Source organism: Thalassophryne amazonica, chromosome 19 (genome assembly GCF_902500255.1).
Source record: "Thalassophryne amazonica chromosome 19, fThaAma1.1, whole genome shotgun sequence".
NCBI lineage: Eukaryota > Metazoa > Chordata > Actinopteri > Batrachoidiformes > Batrachoididae > Thalassophryne > Thalassophryne amazonica.
The window spans coordinates 22,768,545-22,791,591 of NC_047121.1; the positions used below are offsets into that span (position 1 = coordinate 22,768,545).

The 23,047-nt window shown below is 41.1% G+C and overlaps 1 protein-coding gene across 3 annotated transcripts in view; it reads right to left on the minus strand.

Moving 5' to 3' along the window:
- The window catches only part of syt16 (synaptotagmin XVI), a 101,531-nt gene that overhangs the window by 50,636 nt on the left and 27,848 nt on the right, over positions 1 to 23,047 (minus strand). For 2 of the 3 annotated variants that reach the window (XM_034159421.1, XM_034159423.1), the window contains exon 2: positions 396 to 638. In XM_034159421.1, coding sequence (XP_034015312.1) covers positions 396 to 638 — 243 coding nt within the window. The remainder of the gene's footprint in view (positions 1 to 395; positions 639 to 23,047) is intronic. The other variant, XM_034159422.1, reaches the window with a different exon arrangement.

Here is a 23,047-nt window from a genome sequence, read left to right on the forward strand (position 1 = left end):
TAAGAAACTGAAACTGGAGATGATGCATGATGAAATTAATACTTTATGTTCACCCTGAGACCGACAGCAGGATAACCAAAAATCTGTATTAATGCTCAGTCATGAAAAAAAGTGACAGACGAAGTAACAGTCAGAATCTTTAAAAATATGGGGATACAAATTACTGGTCATACCGCCCAGCACTACTGCAGCCTTTGGTCCCTTGAAACAAAACTACCAGAAAACATGGTTCTCACTTTGACATTTGTACACATGCTGCAGTGTGTTGATTTCATGTTAGATTTCTCTGAAACAGTTTTCATATAATTTGTGTGAATGTTGCACCGTGTGAAGCCTGCACTGATTGAAGTCCAGCATGTCATTTCTACATCTTACTACATGTTTCAGGCACTCACCGAGACCTTGGTGGACACCCATTCGTCCTTTCTTCCCGTGGATATTGTGCTCCAGGCAGGGCAATCCGCCAACACGGGAGAAACACAGTTTCTTGTTAATGAAGAGGAAGAAGACGGCCAGCGCCACAATGAAGACCCCCACAGCCGATAGGAAGCCGATGGCCTCTGGGGTGACTGGCAGGAGGAGAGAGAGGGAGAGGGGACAGACAATGACACACTGATCAGACCACACAAACAAACAGCCTGGACACACACACACACACACACACACACACACACACACACACACACACACACACACACACACACACACACACACACACACACACACACACACACACACACAGTACGCATGGCACATGTGATACACACAGACAGAATGAGTGACACTTTAGTATTTCAGTACCTGCAGTGCCTTGCTCAACAGCATCAATGTGAAAACGGCAATTGTACATCTGCAATTTAGACTGTCTCCTAGTCTATTTACAGGAGTTAATGTTGTAACTTTGGGCCTTGCTCAAGGGCACATAGTGGGCAGGCTATTATGTACTCAACTAAAAGTAAATATGATTGAAAACATATTTTCAATCAGTTTACTTCCTAGCAGAGCAGGTAGATCAGCAGAATAGGAGTTGGACTACCAACATATAGATAAGGGTGGATGGTATAAATGACAGACGATATAGACAATATAAATTTACACAGTGGTAGGGGATTTAATGACGCCAGGTAACCATGAAAGCGCCTGATGGTGTTATCAATTTGTTTGGATAAATGGTCAGATCAAAGCATTTCTTGATTGATGAGCATCAGATAAATCCAATCCGAATAATCAATTAAATGCATGCACACTGGCTAATGTCTAGTGGACCAACACTCATGGCAGCTGCTGCTTCGGGACAGAGTGCATTTTAAAAACAATTTAACATTCTGTCTTAAATATGTAACAAGCCCATCTCAGATCAACAGTGCTTGTCAGCAATGACGTTGATGTGTGTGTGACCCTTTTAAAGTTCTCTGTCATGTTGGTGGGTGTCTGCAAATTACTGCCAGAACAGTGGCTTTTTCTAGATTAATTTGTCCCTCAACAAGCTCCACTTCTTTATACAACCATCAACCTCCAAACCAACAGTACAGTATGTGCAATTTCCCTCTATGAACTACAGGTCATTTGAGTGTCTTTGTAGTTGTTAGACTGTGTTGTAAAGTTGGTCATATTTGCAGACTTCTCGGTCAAACGTTCCTCTATTTGATCCATGATCCAAATGCAATCATCCTGCACACTGCAAAAACTTTTAAAATATGATGGGAAAGGAAGGAATGAAACCAGAAAAGTAACCAATCACAGCCCCTATGGTCTCAGTTGTTTTAACCGGGTGATGGAGAGGGTTCGCAGCCACACAGAGGGCTCTGATCTAAAGAGGTTTTCTTTGGTTCAGTGCAGGCAACAAGCAATTTTGTCCAATAATCACTGCCCTTGAATAAAGCCCTGTCTTGTTTAGGTGCCGCGATTGCTCTCACAACTCTTACCAAGTCTGCGGGCTTGGTAAGCGCCGCAGCGGGCCACTAACATTGCCCCCCTGTCTGGTGTATAGAGCTGCGGCCAACTCCAGCAACAGGTCCAGAGATTACGCTCACTGTTTTGATGCGGAGCACTCCGGCAGCCCGCAAGGATAGACTTCTTGCAGAAAAATCTGCAGCGCTGCATGGTCTCGGTAACCGCAGCCACAGAGCTCCGTGGCCACTGAGAGAGGTTTGTATAATGACTTGGATTCTTTGCGGGTCTTGCATCCGTACCCCGCAACGGTAACACCGGAGGCAGTGAGCGAAGGGAGAGCACGCGTACTGTGTTCTGCTTGTGTCTGTTTATAATCTTCTCACCCAGAAGAAAAAAGAGCGCCAACAACTACCCATAACTGTGTTCTTCACCTGCACTGAGGTGTCACTCAGTGGAAAAAGATGCTACAGCGGAGCTGTGCCAGGACGCAGAGGCGCGATCAGAGGAACTGTGAAATAACAATTTCTTATGTGTCCAACCTCGTAGGTTGATCGTTAAAACTAAATTTGTTAATTCTAAAAGCCATCATAATTATTTATAGGAAAACGTTCTATTTTTATTTCTCAAACAAATGTTTGGGCCTGAAAACAGGTTTTGATCTTTGGTTTCATTCTATAATACTGGACTTATTTGTCTACTAAGGTTTGAACTTTGAGAGTGTTTACACAGAAGAGAAGAGTGAGAAAATGTTAATGCCTGTTTGATAAAAATGTGTAGTGAGGGGTTTTACAGCATTAAAACATCTATAATAATTGTAAAAACTAACGCTGACTACTTCGCGGATTTCGCCTATTGCGGGTTATTTTTAGAACGTAACTCCCGCAATAAACAAGGGACCACTGTACACAATATAAATACCAGACATAGTGATCAATACTGGTTTACTGGCTGCTACTGTTCCTCTCATTCCCAACATTTTGAGCAGTGTATATCGCAATTGATATCATTATCATCTATGCTTCAGATTGTGCCACAATATGAATTTTAGGCCAAACTCAGTTCAATGTGTAGTGTTGGGTTTGGTTGTGGGTCACTGGCCAACACACTCCGTCTGCACTGCCCCAATTCAACCAGCTGTCGATGGGTACAGACCTTGGCTGGGGAAGTAACCTGTGACAGACTGGCGCCCCGTCCATGGGAAGTCATAGACTGCCATCCGCTTCCTGACACGGAATACTGGGATAAGCACAGGCACCAACAGGCCTCAGGCCTTGTACACAGAACATACTTCTTACTGGTGTCCTAACACCTGAGTAAAGAACATTTTCATTATTGTTAACCGAAAATGAAATGTTGACGTGAGAGAAGAGACAAATGGATGAGGAAACATGGAAATTAAAAAAGAGAAGCAGAAATCGATTGTAAAAATATAGAAACTACATAAAGAAAGAAAGAAAGAGAAGTGAGACAAAAGTAGTACTTTTGTAGTTTTCTCTCCCTTTCCAAAGTACTTGTTGGAAAGGGAGCGAAAACAAGATGAGTCATACTACATTGTTCACAATGAGGCAGGAGAGATGAATAAAAATGCATAACAAGAGTCGCAGTCTTTCGTTTCCATGACAACATTTCAGAGCAGCATCCAATCAATGAGAGCAAACTGAGATAAGTACCAATCCCGCCGAGAGCTGATGTCAAAGAAAAGACTCTGCGTAGGTGGGTGTATGAGGCTACAACATTCACTATTATTTATTCACACGCCGTGGCTTGTTTTTTGCCCCCATCACACTGATGTATCTCTGTCATTTTGAGGAATCTAAGCTCCCAATGTGCTACTGATTAATTTACATCCAAAACACCCAGGCTCTCTCACACACACATTTGTTGGTGTCAAAGTAATGAGCTGGATGTTGCTAAGATGCTACACTTCCTTATATGTAAGTAGCTGAGTCACATGTTCTACACATGGGTAACAGAGAAGGGTTTTACCCATGTCATTGTATATTTCATGTCACTGTAGTTAAGTAAGGATTAAACAACGAGAAGCCGTGCATTATACGGTTTGAATGCACGACGCGGAGTCTAAAACACCACGACGTGCATTCAAACAGTATAATGCACGGCTTCTCATTGTTTAATCCGCTTATACCATGGTCCCACACAGTGAGCTAACACACAAATATTTATTTAAGTTAACAGAACTTGATAAAAATGTGTGAGTATTTGGGACTATTTTATGTTTTGTCTCCGATGTGCTTACCGAGTCTGCTGGCTCACGCCGCAGCCGGCCACTCACACCGCCCCCCTCTCTGCTGTGTGGAGCTGTGGCAAACTCTGGCAACAGGTCCAGAAACTATGCTCGCTGTTTTGATGCGGAGCGCTCGGCAGCCGGCAAGGATAGAACCATTCTCTTCTTCTTCTTTCCCGTCTTCAATCTTGTCCAGTTCATCTGATGTTAAATCTTTACGCCGTTGCTTTTGCTGTTCTTCTCGTTTGCTCTCCTCCTCTTTCCATTCCTCAAACGTTTTATTTTGGCCAAAAATATTAAAATTCACTTGGAAATCCATGTTTTATCGCGTTTCTGTCATTCACCTGTCAAAACACAGCTGATCTGCGCCAACTGATTTGCATGTTGCTATGGTGACGACCAGAGCGGAGTGATAACAGTGACTTAACTCGCCGAACTATGTGTGCGTATACACGAAAATAATGCACGCCAGTTAGATATGGAATTCTCACTGACCATGGTATAAAGAGTAGTAAGTTGCATTGCATTGTGTGTATGTTCTCATCATTAATTTCATAGAGCAATTTGTGACATTCAAGAGACTCAAGTGAATGATGATTAAAAGATGATAGCATGTCATATCAAGGCAATGCTGTGGGATATAAAATGTTCTTAGTGTCTCTGCAAAGGTTTCCCCAGTACGATTACCTTTCATCTGTGAGGCACCTGGGGTTTTATGACGTAATGGTCCTTACTTCTTGGGAGGCATATCGACAGTCTGCATGCTGTACACAGCAGGTACATTTTAAGTAAAAAAACAAAACAAAACTGTAAGTTTGGGCACCCCTAATTTTCATGATTTTCCTTTATAAATCATTGGTTGTCTGGAACAGAAATTTCAGTTAAATATATCATATAGCAGACAAACACACTGATATTTGAGAAGTGAAATGAAGTTTCTAGTATTAACAGAAAGTGTGTAATAATTATTTAAACAAAATGAGGCAGGTGCATAAATTTGGCCACCCTTGTGATTTTATTGATTTGAATACATGTAGCACTAAATACTGGAACACAAAATTGGTTTGGTAAGCTCACTGACCCTTGACCTCCTTGCACGGATGAATCCAATTATAAGAAAGGGTATTAATGTGGCCATCTGCAAATGTTTCCCCTCTTTGCATTGCTTTTAATGAGTGGCAACATGGAAGCCTCTAAACAACTCTCAAATGACCTGAAAACAAAGACTGTTCAACATCATGGTTTAGGGGAAGGATAGAAAAAGCTATCTCAGAGATTTCAGCTGTCAGTTTCCACTGTGAAGAACATAGTAAGGAAATGGGAGACCACAGGCACAGTACTAGTTAAGGCCTGAAGTGGCAGGCCAAGAAAAATCTCAGATAAGCTGAAGCAAAGGATGGTGAGAACAGTCATAGTCAACCCACAGACCTGCTCCAAAGACCTACAACATGATCTTGCTGCAGATAGTGTCTCTGTGCATTGTTCAACTATACAGCGCACTTTGCACAAGCAGATGCTGGATGAGAGAGTAATGTAGAGGAAGCCTTTTCTGTGTACACGCCACAAACAGAGTTGCTTGAGGTATGCTAAAGCACATTTGGACAAGCCAGCTTCATTTTGGAATAAGGTGCTGTGGACTGATGAAACAAAAATTGAGTTATTTGGACATAACAAGGGGCGGTATGCATGGTTGAAAAAGAACACAGCATCCCAAGAAAAAATATTTGCTACCCAAAGTAAAATTTGGAGGTGGTTCCATCATGCTGTGGGGCTGTGTGGCCAGTGCAGGTACTGGGAATCTTGTTAAAGTTGAGGGTCACATGGATTCCAGTCAATATCAGCAGATTCTTGAGAACAATGTTCATGAATCAGTGACAAAGTTGAAGTTGCACCGGGGCTGGATCTTTCAACAAGACAACAACCATAAACACTGCTCAAAATCTACTAAGGCATTCATGCAGAGGAACAAGTACAACATTCTGGAATGGCCATCTCAGTCCCCAGACCTGAATATGATTGAAAATCTGTGGTGTGATCTTAATCAGAGTGTCCATGCTCGGAAACCAACAAACCTGAGATGTTTTGTAAAGAAGAATGGTCCAAAATACCCTTCAACCAAATCCAGACTCTCACTGGAAGCTATAGGAAGCGTTTAGAGGCTGTTATTTCTGCAAAAGGAGGATCTACTAAATATTGATGTACTTTTTTCTGTTGGGGTGCACAAATTTATGCACCTGCCTAATTTTGTTTAAAGAATTACTGCACACTTTCTGTAAATCCTATAAACTTAATTTCACTTCTCAAATATCACTGAGTTTGTCTGCGCTATGATATATTTAATTGAAATTGCTGATCCAAAGAGCCAATGATTTCTAAAGGAAAATCATGGAAATCATCAGGGGTGCCCAAACGTTTTCCACGCCACTGTATATAGACCAGCTGAGTTACCTGGAGCCGCCAAACTGGCCAAACATCAGTGGAGCCTTCCATACCCTAATATCTATCTACTGAATTCTTATTTATCAGTTTTTTGTTGTTGTTGAGTCTGTGTGCTGAATAAATTCATTCAATTCATTCATTTATTCTATCTGTGGTGCAAATTTGGTGAGAATCTGTGTAGATTTGAAGTAATCGTTCAAATCCTATATAAAGTAAAATCATGATCCAGAATCCAGATCCGGATCACCTCCAAAGTTTCAGTGGAGTCTTCCATGCCCCAATATCTATCCGTGGTGGAAATTTGGTGAGAATCCGTGAAGTAGTTTTGACGTAATCCTTCAAAGCCAATATTAAGTGCATTCGGATTCAGATTTGGATTCGGATCTGGATCACCTCCAAAATTCAGTGGAGTCTTCCATGCCTTAATATCTAGCTCTGGTGGGTTTGGTGAGAATCTGTGAAGTAGTTTTGACATAACCCTGCTAAAAGTAATTCTTTTTAATTCTTCGGTATCTTGCCAAAAGGTGAACATAAGAGACGACCACGAGGAACAACGACCATGAAGAGGGACTGAGGGGCAAGGGCAATATGCTATATTCATGCAAATTTTGAGATAAAAGCACAAACTGTGATCAGCAAAGTTTTTTGGTGGTTTTAGTGTTTAACCTTCCTGCAACCTTGACACTGACCTTTTTGTGTGCTGAAAGGTATGTTCGTAGGACTACTATATGCGATTTATACAAGAGTCTGCAATGATGATTTACACGCTTTGTCAGACCCTTTAAAAAAATCAAAATTTTGCAGGTTTTTGTGATAACGTCATCAAATAACAGCAATTTTAAACTTTTGATATATTCCGGATCAAGCACTTTAATGTAGCATATTACAAGACATGCTTTAGTGTAATCTGAAATTTGAGCTAATTGTAGATCATATTTGACCTCAAGGTAAACCCTGAACGTCAAGGTCGATCACTATGGAGGCAAAATTTCATAAATTGGGACCAGGAAAGTTTTGTTGAATTTAGTGTTTGACCTACCTGTGACCTTGACCTTTGACCTTGAGCTTGCTCCTTTTGTGTGCTGAAAGGTACCTCCTTATGATGGCTATATGTAACTTACAAGAGACTGCACTGATGATTTACAGCCTTTGTCACACCCTTAAAAACTCAAAATTTTGAATGTTTTCTCATGATGACGTCACCAAATGACTTCAGAACTTAAACCCTTTACTATATTGTGGATCCTCTCATCAAGATCTTTAATTTGGTGTATAACACGACATGCTTTACTGTAATCTCACGTTTGACATAATTTAGGTGACATTTGACCTCAAGCGAAACCCCGAAGGTCAAGGTCAATTTCTTATCCCAGGTAGTGGCTTATGGGCAAGTCCTATCACTATGTTCATGCCAAATTTGGAGGCAAAATTTCAAAAATTGTGACCAGGAAAGTTGTTTCACTGAATTTAGTGTTTGACCTTGAGCTTGATCCTTTTATGCTATATGTGAAGTTGCAAGAGTCTGCGATGTAAACTGTGTGCTGCACAGCGACTTAAAGGTGAAAACTGCAATGATCTCACACACACACACACACACACACACACACACACACACACACACACACACACACACACACACAGAGTCATAGAGCGTGAGGTGGGGTACACCCTGGACAGGACGCCAGTCTGTTGCAGTGCCACATACGAGGTCTGCGAGAAAAATAATGTACCTTTTTATTTTTTTCAAAAACTATATGGATTTGAATCACGTGCGATTACATCAGCCAACCTTGAACCCTCGTGCGCATGCGTGAGTTTTTTCACGCCTGTCGGTTACGTCATTCGCCTGTGGGCAGGCTTTGAGTGAGCACTGGTCCACCCCCCTCGTCGGAATTCCTTTGTCTAACAACTTGCTGAGAGACTGGCCGCGCTCTGAGGCGCCTTCGTCAGCCTGTTTCGAGCTGAAAACCTCCAAATTTAAGCCTCTGTTGACCCAGGACATTGTGAGACAGAGAACTTTCAGAAGAGGTCGGGATCAGCAGTTTATCCGGACATTCCACTGTTAAAGGAGATTTTGTAATGAAAGACGTGCGCGTCTGCAGGCAGCCAGCGTGGTGCGGCGCCACAGGAAAACACCTCCGTGTTGATAACCATTTGTAAAAACCAGGCGGCTTTTGATGGCTTTCAGTAGAGTGAGCATCTGAGAAATTGTTTAACAGCTGGACATGTTCCAACTTGTCCTTAAGGCTTTCAACGGAGGTGTTTTTCCTGTGGCGGCGCGCTGCGCCGGCTGCCTGCCAACGCGCCAATCCGTCCGCACGTCTTTCATTACAAAATCTCCTTTAACAGTGGAATGTCCGGATAAACTGCTGATCCCGACCTCTTCTGAAAGTTCTCTGTTCTCTCATGACGTCCTGGGTCAACAGAGGCTTAAATTTGGAGGTTTTCAGCTTGAAACAGGCTGACGACGGTGCCTCAGAGCGCGGCGCGACATCCCGCTCCGTGGGAAGTCCTTAAAGCGACAGTAACACTCCATAATCTCTCATCAGCCGTTAAAATTTTCACCGAAAACCAGCTGAATTTCTCGAATGGTGTCCACTTCGATCTGCCTCACAGGTTCTGAAAAAATTTTGATAAAGCAAAGCGTCAGTCTCTCAGCAAGTTGTTAGACAAAGGAATTCTGACGAGAGGGGTGGACCAGTGCTCACTCAAAGCCTGCCCACAGGCGAATGACGTAACCGACAGGCGTGAAAAAACTCTCGCATGCCCACGAGGGTTCAAGCTTGTCTGATGTAATCGCATGTCATTCAAATCCATATAGTTTTTGAAAAAAATAAAAAGGTCCGATACTTTTCTCACAGACCTCGTATAGACAAACACACAGTCACACCTGCAGGCACACCTACGCACAATTTAAAGTTTCCAATCCACCTAACCTGCATGTTTTTGGATGTGGGAGGAAGCCGGAGCAACCGGAGAGAACCCACACAAACACCGGGTGAATATGCAAACTCCACACAGAAAGGCCACAGGTGGGAATCGATCCTACGACCTTCTCGCTGTGAGGCAACAGCACAACCACTAAGCACCATGCTGCCGCAGTGATTACAAACAACAACATTAAACATCATACATACTGAGTAACATTATAAATAAATAAGTGCCGATGATTTTATTATGTTCTTGGTGGATATAACAATCCTTGCAAGCAGCTTCCCTGGCACAGAGAGCAATATGATACCCCTATAGTTGTTACAATTCATATGCTCACCTTTCCTTTCCAGATCGGGACAACAAGTCCTCTCCTCCAATATTTAGGTATGACATCTGTCTCCCAGATTGAAAAAAAAGAATGGCTTGCAATGGCAGGAGAACAGCACTTCTACCCACCTGGAGAAGCTCAGGTCCAATGCCACAAATCTGTGGAGCCTTCCCTGCCCTCAGTTGTTCCAAAGGCTGTACGATCTCACCAAGATTTGGTGGTTCACAATTGACTAGAGGGCAATTCTACGGTAACGGAATTAAAATCTGAGCTAATCTGTCATGGTTAGATGCCATATGTCCAGATTTTGCTGCTGTTGTAATTCCGTTACCATAGAATTGCCCTGGAGAAACAACTCCAAGAAACATGGCGCCAGAAATGTATAACATCCCAGTAGGAAGATCAGCCATATATAACTGCTCAAAGTAACTGGTCCAACATAACAGTACACCAGAGACATCTGTCAGGACTGAACCATCCTCTGTCACATCTGTAGTGGGATGTTGTCTGAGGACAGTGACTTCAGTCAAATGTGCCAAGCTGTACACTGCAATAACTAATTATGCCTGCAGCAGATTTCATTAATCAGCCTTTGTTTATGCCTGAGCATTCCCATTATCACAATTTTTCTTTTTCTTTCGGCTGTTCCCGTTCGGAGTCGCCACAGCAGATCAATTGTTTCCATCTCGCCATGTCCTCTGTATCTTCTTCTGTCACACCAACCACCTGCATGTCCTCCCTCAGCACATCCATAAACCTCCTCTTTGGCCTCCCTTTTCTCCTCCTGCCTGGTGGCTCCATCCTCAGCATCCTTCTCCTTATATACCCCGGGTCCCTCCTCTGCACAAGTCCAAACCATCTCAATCTTGCCTCTCTTGACTTTGTCCATTATCACAATTAATATTAAATGTCAAATACAAACACAAAAATAGCAAAAATAGTTAAGCTAAGACAAAAAACAATTTAACCAATGGTAAACAGAATTTTTTATTTTTATTTTTTTAGGATATGCCTTAATATGAACAGGAAAACTGTTTCATAATGTAGGACCACCGTAGGCAAAGACTGTAAAACCTGCTCACTTCTAATGTACTTAAGCCTGTGAACACAGAGCACGTCCTGTGATCACAAGGCACGAGAAGGCACATACGTTTTTCCCAGTTAAAAAGAGCTCTGTTATCGGAATCTGTCGCGATCGGCAGTTATGTACTGAATCAGATCAATCTGGAAAAGTGTGGATCAGCCTATCTCTAAATTGTATGTTATAATGTTGAAAGAAAAATATGATAGACAGATGCACTGCACAAATGGAACGAGATTCTATACCATTTGTCCCCATGTAACTGGTGGGGACAAAATTGTGTCACTGTCTAAAAACTTGTGAACTTGACAGTATGTCAAAAAAAAAAAAAAAAAAAGATACACTGTAGAAAACTCTTAATCAGAATGTCTTTTAAGTTTGATGCAATAGTGAACTTGGGCCTAAAATTCTAAATGCCGGCAGAACAAACAGAAATTTTCACTGAAAGATGCAAACTGCTGTATTTGTCATTCTTTGCCATCTATAATTAATGTGAGGCTCTGATGCCTTCCAAACCTAAGAGCTGGCTGTACTTCCAGCAGAAGCACATTTAAAGAAAATTAAAATAAATTTTTTAAAACATCCAAAGCTTGAAAAATGACAGCGTATTATAATAAATGTTAGTACTGCTTTTTGGAGAGTTCCCTCTCAGCTGCTGACAGACACAGAAGGCAGTGTTTGAGCCTCAGAGCCTCCCACTGTCTGCATCCAGATGGACAGGAAGAAACCCTGGGTCAATGTCTGGACTCGCACCTGCTGGACGCACACACAGGACACACACATGGGCTTCTCTCAACACACACATACACACACACTAACCTTGTACTCAAACTACCACAGCTTTTGGCAGAGTACAAGTAAAACCTCAAGTCGTCATCCCATGAAGACATGATATCCAAACTGACTACGCCTTATTGCTGAACAGGATTTGTCAACATGGAGCCACTAGTTTACTCCAGTAAGAATTAGGATTGATCATCAAAGTGCTTTCATGATACTCTGGAGACTACGGGCAAGGACATGCCCATGTTAATGAGAGACACAACAAGCACTCATTTTAATCATCTGACCAACAGAAGCATGAAAATCAAAATGCTGTGTTTACCCTCTTCAGGATACTTTGGCTCGCTCAGTAATGAGCATGAACAATAACCCCCCCCCCTCCCGCCAATTGTTTATTGCCAACATCAAAGTCTTGTTTTTTCCTTCTCTCGAGCTACTGACTTCAAAACTGGGGTGGAAAAGTCAGGAGTCACACAGCAAACAGAGGATAAGGACTTAATATTCACTGCCACAGATCAAGTGGTTTTGAAATGTTTATTTGACATCTCTGCCTCATCAGAAGAATCTCAGTAGTTTCAGTGACTTCTGGGTAGGGCTGGGTATACAGAACCGGTTCTTTTTGAGTATTGTTAAGAATTGATTCGATCCACTGACATCAATAGCCTTTTTGCTTAATGATTTCCTTATCGGTCCTTCAGAGCGGCTGTTGTTTTTGAGGGTGTTTGTCGGGAAAATGATCATTTCTCTACGTTGATTACAGACCCTGCAGCGGCTCTGTAATCAATTGCTTCTGCAGCATGAATCCACTTTGAAGCGTGAACCAATGAAGCAATGCTTTGATCCGCTGGCTCGTTGGTTCTTTGATTTGCTGCTCTTCAGAAGCGGAAACTCCGCTTCTTAATCCCTCTCAAATCCATTAAAATATATCAATCGTGAGTCACTTTTGTGTGGATTAAAGTCACTAACTGGGACTATTGTCTTGTTGCAGCCAAGAAACGAGAATCGTCCTCCATTCCATTGGCACAGCTCCAAATGCTGCGCGGCTCTCTGCCGAAACAGAGTCCACTCGGAATTAATAACTTCAAAACAAATTGCTGCTTTAAATAAAATGACACCTCTTTCCAAACACTGTAATACAGATAATAAACTACAATCAACTAAAACATTTTTTTTCCTCCCAAAATCAGACGTCCTGCATTCTTTATAAATTACATCCTGAAATGCAGCACAGCCAGCTGTAAGAGCTTAGCTCAGATGTATGGAAAGACATTCATGCCAATAATGACTGAAAGGAAATGCTTTTGACAAAAACTACAGATTTTGCTTATTTCTATTTACAGTATGTCCAGAGATCAAGGATCCACCATGTATAGTTTATTATGTCCAGAGTTTAAGGATCCAGTGACCAGTTTTCAAATTTATTTACTTTAAGACTCAATAAAATGTTGTTCACAACAAAACCTGTAAAACCTACTTTTAGTACACAGAAAATTCACAAGAGGCATCGATAAGGGAATCGGATTGATAAGCGGAATCGATAACGGTATCGATAAAATCTTATCAATACCCATCCCTACTTCTGGGTCATACCTTCCTGCTAAACATTGTTTGCACATCATTTGAAGAGTCATCATTCACTGCACAACCATGTTCAAAAGCTATGATCAGTATGAATGAATGAATTTTATTCGGCACACACACACTTCACAAAATATCTCTTGGAAAACAAAAACAAAACAAAAAAACTTGTAGGCAATTTCCCAGTTTTGTGTGGCCGAAAGGATGTAGGCTTAACCAAAAGCTTATAAACACCACCCCTTTTACCATTTGCTATATACACATATATACATATATATGTCCACTCATATCAACAAATACCAAAAAAGAAAAAAACAAGCAGAGACAATATAGATTAATCAGTGAACTAAAATATCTCAACACAACAGAACAAACAATAGTGCAATGCACAATAAAAAACTAACAAACTCAGTTAACCTGATTCATCATACTATAATAAGTAATTATATTCTTTTTCTAGTCTTTTAAGCCAACTAAAGTACCAGACAATTTAATGCTATCAGAACAGTTATTCTAGATTTTTACACCTTTTACACAAACACAATGGGACTCATGTATCAATGTGCATACGGCGATATTTGAGCGTATATGGGGTGTACGCCAAAACAGCTGCGCTACTTGGCATTTATCAATGTGGTCGTTGGCGTACGCTGCGCTGAAAATATACACCAGGTCGAGAGGTGGCGTAAATTATACACCAAAATGAACCAGCGCTGGAATCCACATAAAAATGAAAATGATCAACATGATAAACAGTGCCATTATACAAATCAATGCATATGTTACATAAATAACACTTTCCTGATTATACTACATAATAATCAGTACAAATCCCACTTTTGCGGGATTGCTGGTCTATCGAGTACGATCCGTGGGCACAGCGCTGACCGCAAAGAAAGCGCTGCGCGCCTTTTTCTCCAGAGCCTGGAGCCAGAGCAGCGCTGAGCTTAACTTTATGTGGTGTGATTGTTTTAGACAATGAAATTGATAATTACAACTGTAGTGTTGTCATTCCCTTCGCCCGTGCTGCAATCAGGTTTTGTTTTCTCCATTCGTAAATTTACGCCACAAGTGCGCAACGTTGATACATGAGGCCCATTGACTTTTTACAGTAGTCTGAATCATTAATTTATCAAATACTAATGTTCCTCTCAAATTATAGCTGGACTCCCTCATTTTAAACAGATCCTGTACATGTCAAGGCAAAATGACATATTTTTAACTTTATACATGATTTGTAAATATAATCAACTAAGTCACAGAATTTCAAAATGTGTAAACAGACAAATGGTGGGTTTGTTGGCTCACGATATGGTTTATGACTTATAACTCTTATAGCTTTCGTTTGTAATAAAAATATTGGATTTGTATTTGTTTTATATGTGTTTCCCCAAATCTCAATGCAATAGGTCATCCATGGGACAAGTAATGAATGATATAGTGTAACAAACGAATGCTGGGAGAGGAAGTCTTGTGCTTTATACAGAATCGTGATGGCTTTTGAGATTTTAGATTTAACATAATTTATATGAGTTTTCCATCATAATTTATCATCAATAAAAACTCCAAGAAATTTGGTTTCGGTTACAATTTCAATTTCAGCATCATTCAATAATGCATTTCTACTTACGTTCCTGGGCTTATTTCCAAATATAATATACTTTTTTTTACCAAATTGAAGCGATAATTTGTTTGAATCAAACCACTGTTTGAAATTTAGTAGTTCCCTCTCCATCATGTCCAAGAGCTATCCCAAATGATCCCCACTACAAAACACAGTTATATCATCGCCAAACAAAATATAACTCACAGACTTGGAAACCAAACCTTTACCATTAATATACAACAGAAACAGCAACGGCCCAAGGACTGAACCCTCGGGAACCCCACATGTAATCCTCAAAAATTCTGAATTTATCCCACCAATATGGACATACTGATACCTGTTGTGTAAAGAGCTAGTTGTCCAATCATGTGCCAGTCCTCTAATACTGTACTTCTGTAATTTATCCAAGAGTAAAGTGTGATCAATAGTATCAAATGCTGTCTGCAAATCAAAGAAAACCCCTACAATGTATTGCTTCTTCTCAATTGCATTTGTAATTTGTTCAACAAAATCAATTATAGCCAGTGAAGTAGTATGATTTTTTTCTAAATCCATACTGCTCTTCACTAGGGATGGGTATCGAGAACCGGTTCCTTTCGGGTATCGTTAAGAAATTATTCGATCCACTGACATCAATAAGCTTTGTGCTTAACGATTCTGCTATCGGTCCTTCAGAGTGGCCGTTGTTTTGGGGGGTGTTTGTCAGGAAAATGATCATTTCTCTACATTGATTACAGACCCTGCAGCGGGTCCGTAATCAACTTTTCTGCAGCGCGGCTTTGCTCTGAACCTTGAACCAATCGAAGCAGTGGTTCGCAGATTGAAGCAATGCTTCGATCTATTGCTTCGTTTATTCTTTCTTTCTTTCGCTTAATTTTCCCCCGCTAAAACCGGTCAAACCATATTTTCAATTTGTTAATTTCTTCAGTGATTTCCTCCAGAACTATCTGCCAAGGTAGAAAACTGCTGCATCCTAGTAAGAGCAGAATACTACTGGAATGAATTTGAATAAGGAAAGTTTTTTTTTCCTCACCTAAATGGATGCTGCACTCACTCCAGTTTATCATCTGGAATAGTCCCAGATTGCATTTCAGAGCTTCTAGAAATGAAACATTTTCATGCACGTGGTGTTGGGGGTAATTTTGGGTTTCAGCTTTTTTGTTTTTCACCACTTTCATCCCTGAATATGTCAATCGTGAGTCACTTTTGTGCAGATTAAAGTTACTAACTGGGACTCCTGTCTTGTTGCGAGAAAGAATCAGGAATCGTCCTCCGTTCTGTTCACACAGCTCCAAACGTTGCGCGGCTTTCTGACGAGTCAAGTTAGAATGATAGAATCCAGTCTGAATTAATAACTTCAAAGCGAAAAACACCGTTTTGTTTATTTTTATTTATGTCCAGAGATCAAGGATACAGTGACCAATTTCATATTTATTTACTTTAATTTACTTTAAGACTCAATGAAATACATAGAAAACCTGTAAAGCCTACTTTTAGTACAAAATTCACGAGGTATCGATAAGGGAATCGATAAGGAATCGGATCGATAAGCAGAATCAATAATGGCATCGATATCGATAAAATCTTATCAATACCCATCCCTACTCTTCACTGAATATATGATGGTTAGTTATGAAATCGTTCAACCTCTTTACAAATATCTTTTCCAGAATTGTTTTTAAATTGTGGTAACAATGAGATTGGCCTGTAGTTTGAAAAGACATGTTTGTTGGCAAATTTGAACAGTTGAACTTTAGCTACTGTATTTTCATTTTGGAAGGAAATTTCCCAGTCAATGACAAATTACAAATATAAGTTAAAGGTTTAATAATAAAATCAATAATATTCTTTATCACAAACATATCAAAGTTGTAACTGTCAGTTGATTTTTTTCCTTTTAGTTTATTAACTATGTCAATATTTTCATTTAAATTTTCAATAATTTCATTTAAATGTTCAAGGTTATACGTCATAAGTTGGGAAGAATGTTGGAAAATTGGAAAACTCCCTATCCTTTAACACTGAACAAATTTTCAAAAATTCATAATTCTCTCAAAAAAGATCGAATGCCTTTCCTATCTGAGACCATTATGTACGATGGTATACTTTATTGATTGACAAAGTTTAATCTGGATCTGACCCAGATTACAGATTCTGCGGCCATTTATATTCACCATTTAAAACCCCATTTAATGTATATTTTACATTATACCTTAATCAAACATGCCCAAATCACTCTCATATTTGAAAGTGAGTTGCAGACTGGCACTCCCTATCGCCTGACAGTTTGTTCTGGATTGTGGATTTTGTGGACAGTTGAGTTTAATATTGAAAAGCTCATTTGATGTACATTTTGCATTATATCTCAATCAAAAGTGCTTCAGTAACTCTCATTTTTCTGTTATGCATTTACCTACACCTCCAAAATTGGGTGGAGGTTCCAATTTTATGCCTGTTTGCCTATCCAGCAGTCAGTTGGAAACCAAGTGCCAAAAAGCAATGAACATTTTGTGCATAGCAGAGATAACTAATGTACTGTGGAAATTATCTGAAAAAAGAATTCAGAAACTGACAAAGTTGGAAAAAAAATCCTGACAACACCACAAAAAAACTTTGATTCAAGTGAATGACCTAAATACATACTACATTTGATCACATAAAGATAAAGATAAACTTTATTGATCTCAGAGGAGAAATTCATGCTACGTCAGCTCTTAAAAAACACACAAGATGGGTGCAAGTAGAGGAAAATGTTTATCAAACAGCATGTGCAAGGATAAGCAATAATAATAATAATACTTGTAACAGTACGAGACATAAGAAATGAGGTAGAAATAGAATATGCATGTATCTAATTTATCTTATGAAAAGCCACTTCTAACAGGACTTTGACAGTAAAAAATTTTTCCACAGTTAAAATTTGTGGAACTGGAAACTCGTCTTGGTAGAGGTTTGCGCTCTATGAGTGTGGTGCTCTAGTTAGTGCATAATTTACCAAAAACAATAAATGAACTTATCATAATCTCAGAATGAGATTATGAAAAGGTCATTTGTGGAAGAAAATGAACATTTCTGCTTTGTTTTAATAAACAGTTGGATTCCCCTGGTCCGCATCACATGGGAGCATGCCCCCTCATGAAGGGGTCACACCACCATGTTGATACATTAGCCCAAAAGGGACAGACACACATTCCATCTATTGCATGTTGCAGTGCGGCCAGGAAACTGAAGCACAAAGAAAAGGATCAATTGCTACTCCTCAACAAGTTTGAGAATGCTCAATTCCGTGAAATGAAGGATCATAGGCATTGTTTGTCACAAAAGAAGGCACAGGAACATGAATCTCTCTTACCAAAAAAGCAAAAATGTAAAGTTAAACAAAATTAAAATCAGTAATGGCATAATGCAATCTGCAACCTCACCAATCGATACCACTAAATCTTGCACACTGCAGTTTTCAAAGAATAAATGTATTTTTGTTGCTATACATATGGCCTTTTGTTTTTATTTGCTCTGGAAAACAAACAAGTAATGGGTGAGATCCAAAACCATCATCAGAAAAGACACCCCTTTAAAGGAAAAAGCAAGGGTCTGAATAGCTCTTAAAACAGGGAGCACTGAACCATTTTCTGTCATTCACCATCCCAACGACACTTACACCTAAATAGCCAACTTGTTATTGTTAGGGCGGAAGGGTGAACCCAGAAGCATCAGCACATTATATTTCCAATGATTCAAACATGCTGACCGCAAGGCAAATACACAAACACACATACACCTGAGAATGATAGTTTCCTTGGAAACAGGCCAGTGGCTCTATTAAGATGTAATGAATGTTCCTTTTCCCACCCACATATAAGGTCTTATGTTACCACGGTGCTGTCTGTCTGTTTGTTCTGAAGGATGAGAGTATCTCACGGTTGACACGGAGAGAATATGAACGAGAATTATAAAAACAAAGTGTGAAAAAAATCAATTTATAGTAGAGCCAAAAGTATAAAGTGTCAGGAACAAAAGTGTCAGCAACCTGGGAAACAAACCACATTAAAGGCCCCTTCACACATAGTACAACTAAGTACAAATCAGGGCGAATCACGGCGGATCAGCTCATATGAGCGAATCACGAAACATCGAGCCGAAGGGCAGGTGTGCACGATGCCGCTGCAACGGTTTCGTGCACGCGGGAACACAGTGCGAGCAGCTGCATCATGTGCCCCCCCACTGGATTAGAACATGCACTTTCCAAAAGCTCTGATTGCCAGCCAGAAATTTTACCACTGAGCTACCATCGCTGTCCTGTAAAAGGTGTGGGAAACTGCCTGATATGAAGAAGGACATGGACGTATTTAAAGAAAAATAAAACCACACAACATATAGTTTCCTATATGGTGTGTGGTCCAATATTTGTCAGTCTGTCTACTGACAAATACCCAGTCAGTAGACAGACTTGTGGATAGTTTAAACTCAGTGCTCAAAACTACACTCGACATGATTGCACCACCTGTGTTAAAACCGCGCTCCCCAAATCACAGTCACTTTGGTTCAGTGATTATCTGCGTGACCTGTTGTGTGGGCCGCCAGAAGAGGAGGTACTGCTGGCCCACCACCAGAGGGCGCCCTGCCTGAAGTGCAGGCTTCAGGCACGAGAGGGCGCTGCCGCCTACAGGAACAGCTGAGGTGACAGCTGTCACTCATCAACTATGACAGCTGTCACCGATCATCTGCATCTCACCCGGGATAAAAGCAGGATGACACCTCCACCACATCGCCGAGATATCGACTTCTGTGAGAGGTAATATTCTCTGCCAGCATTCAGTGTTTCAAGAGCTCTTGTGTTGCAGCTGTCAACCAGAGGACCAGCGTGGGTCACGACTGTTTCGTCCTTCGTCTCGTCAGATAAGTGGTTAAACAGACGCTGCACGAGTGTGTGTTAAAGGTGGAGGTGGAATTCCCACCATTATTGTTACGGGGTGTACACACACCCACACTTGACTGTCTTTGTTCTCCGCCAGCAGTACCACATCCGACACGCTGAGACGGTGGCCACCTGGGGACTTCGGGACTTGGCGGCTCCAGTATCCTTCGGGTTCGGTGGCGGTGGAAATCATGTGGTTCCAGTTCATCTCCAGACGGGCGTCTCCTATCGTCGAGCCTGCCCACACGACACCTTCATTAATTGACTTGTATTCATTCTGTAATCTGCTGTGTGTGGTTGTGACATTCACAACAGTAAAGTGTTCTAATTTAACTCCCTCTATTGTCCGTTCATTTACGCCCCCTGTTGTGGGTCCGTGTCACTACACTTTGCCAACATGACCTCAAGCATAAAGCAAGAGGTCTAGAATGGAAATGGTGTCGTTCAAAACTAGAAGTATTCCACCTTGCGTGGCGTGATGCTATCTTAGATTATAAGCATGCATTACTGGCTACAAAGCAGACCTACTACTCTGATTTGATCAACAAAAACAAGCATACAGTAACTCAAAGTTCTTGTTCAACACGGTGGCAACACTTATGCATGGACAACCACCTGTAGTTCGCTCTCCTTTTACAGCACAAGATTTCCTGGATTTTTTGGGAAGAAAATAGAAGACATCAGGTTAAGCATATCCCAGCATGCCTTAACCCAGCCACTACACCCTGCTATCGAGGTGGGTGCCACTACTGAGGTATTACCTAGATTTACAGAATTTGATAGCATCTCACTAGGCATGCTGACAAAACTCGTAATGTCAACAAAAAGCACAACCTGTTTATTTGATCCTATACCAACAAAACTGTTTAAGGACCTGTGGCCTACTCTTGGGCCAACTGTGCTGGAAATTATTAATCTTTCTTTAACTTCTGGATCTGTTCCTAAATGTTTCAAATCTGCAGTGATTAAACCATTACTTAAAAAACCTAATCTTGACCCTAGTGTATTGAAAAACTATCGGCTGATATCAAATCTATCATTTTTCTCTAAAATTCTGGAAAAAGTGGTGTCACGGCAGCTCGTAGACTATCTTACTGAGAATAATCTCTTTAAGCCACTGCAGTCTGCTTTTAGAAAATATCATTCCACAGAGACGGCTCTCACTAAAGTGGTGAATGATCTGCTTGCAATGGATTCGGACACCACTACGGTTCTGGTGCTGTTAGATCTTAGTGCTGTGTTTGATACCGTGGATCATCATATTCTGCTCGATAGGCTGGAGAATCAGTTTGGGATTCCTGGGAATGCCCTTGCATAGTTGACATCATACCTGACCAGTCTTTCTCACTGTGTTTTGTACAGTAACACAGCCTCTAAACTTAATGACATGAAATTTTGGGTTCCACAGTGGTCTGCCTTAGGCCCCCTGCTTTTCTCCCATGGGCACATATTGCAGTGTTTTGGGATGGTCTTTTATTGCTATGCTGATGATACTCAGTTATACAGTTGTGCTCAAACGTTTACATACCCTGGCAGAAGTTTAGGGTTTTTTTTTTTTTTTGGCCATTTTTCAGAGAGTATGAATGATAACACAAAAACTGTTTCACTCATGGTTAGTGGTTGGGTGAAGCCATTTATTGTCAAACAACTGTGTTTACTCTTTCGAAGTCATAATGACAACACAAACTACCCAAATGACCCCAATCAAAAGTTTACATACTTCTTTTCTTAACACCGTGTGTTGCCCCCTTTAACATCATTGACACCTTGGAGTCTTTTGTGGTAGTTGTGGATGAGGCTCTCTGATGGTAAAGTTGCCACTGAATATGTCTTGGACTTTACTTACATTAATTATAAAGAAATACAAACAGTATGGCACTTTATGGTAAATCTGCATGGAGTAGACAGTTCTCAAAAACTGAGTGACTGTGCAAGAAGGAGAAGAGTGAGGAAAGCCACCAAGACACCCAGACAACTCAGGAGAAGTTATCTGCTTACGTGGCTGTGATTGGAGAAATTGTGTACAGTGAAAGCTTTGCATTTTGCATCACTACTCTTAGCTTCATAGTGGAGTACAGCAGAGAAGGATTTTCTTTCAACAAAACAGATCAAATCCAGGCTTACCTCTCAGATGTACCTTCTGGCAGTTTGTAGCTAAACTTTCAGATCTTTTTAAGAAAATCCTCTTCTATACCACTTCATCATGAAGATGGATAACTGGTGATACAAAATGCAAAGCTTGCAATGTACATAATTTCTCCAATCACAGCCACATCTCAATGTGCCGAAAAAGTGCTGATGTCCACGTCTTCTGCAATTTCTGTGGTAGTCAGACGATGTCCCGGATCAACACAGCGTTCAGTTTGGAAATAAACGGCACATTCCACTGTTACAGGAGTTTTTGTCATGGAAAGAGGAGAGGAGAAATTCGCGCGTCAGGACGGAGCCGCATGGCGCAAAGCAACGCCGTGATGAAGCCTCACAGGACATGTTCTGGCATGTCCAGCTCATCCACAATTTCTCGGATAGTCACACGACTGAAAAGCCACCGAAAGCCGGCTGAAAGCCACCTGAAAGCCGTCCTGTGAGACCAACACGGAGGTGCTTTTGTCCCGGGCCATGAGCGGCTCCGTGGCACATCCCTCCGCTTCTCTTTCCATGACAGAAACTCCTGTAACAGTGGAATGTGCCGAAAAAGTGCTGATGTCCACGTCTTCTGCCATTTCTGTGGAAGTCAGACAACGTCCAGGATCAACAAAGCCTTCACTTTGGAAATGATCTGGTTGTTTCAGCCTGTCGATTGGCGCTCGGAGTGCGCTGCACTCTCAGCCGCTGTGGGCAGTCTTTAAACCGGCTGAAGCACTCCTTAATCTGTGTAATCCCCATAAAATCGTCCCTGAAAGCCATCTGAATTTTCCGAATGGTGTCCACCTGGAGGTCTCTCACAGTTTCTGGAAAAATTTGATGCAGCAAAGCTCCAAATCATTCAGACATTTTATTCGCAATAAAAATCCGACGAGAGGGGTGGACCACTGCTCACACAAAGCCTGCTCACAGGCGAATGACGCAACCGACAGGCGTGAAAAAACTCACGCATGCGCACGAAGGTTCAAGCTTGGCTGATGCAACCACACGTGATTCAAATCCATATGGTTTTTGCAAAAAATAAAAAGGTCGGATAGTTTTCTAACAGACCTCGTATGACAATGTGCGCTGCATGAGCACGCCTGCTGCAGCCCATTGCA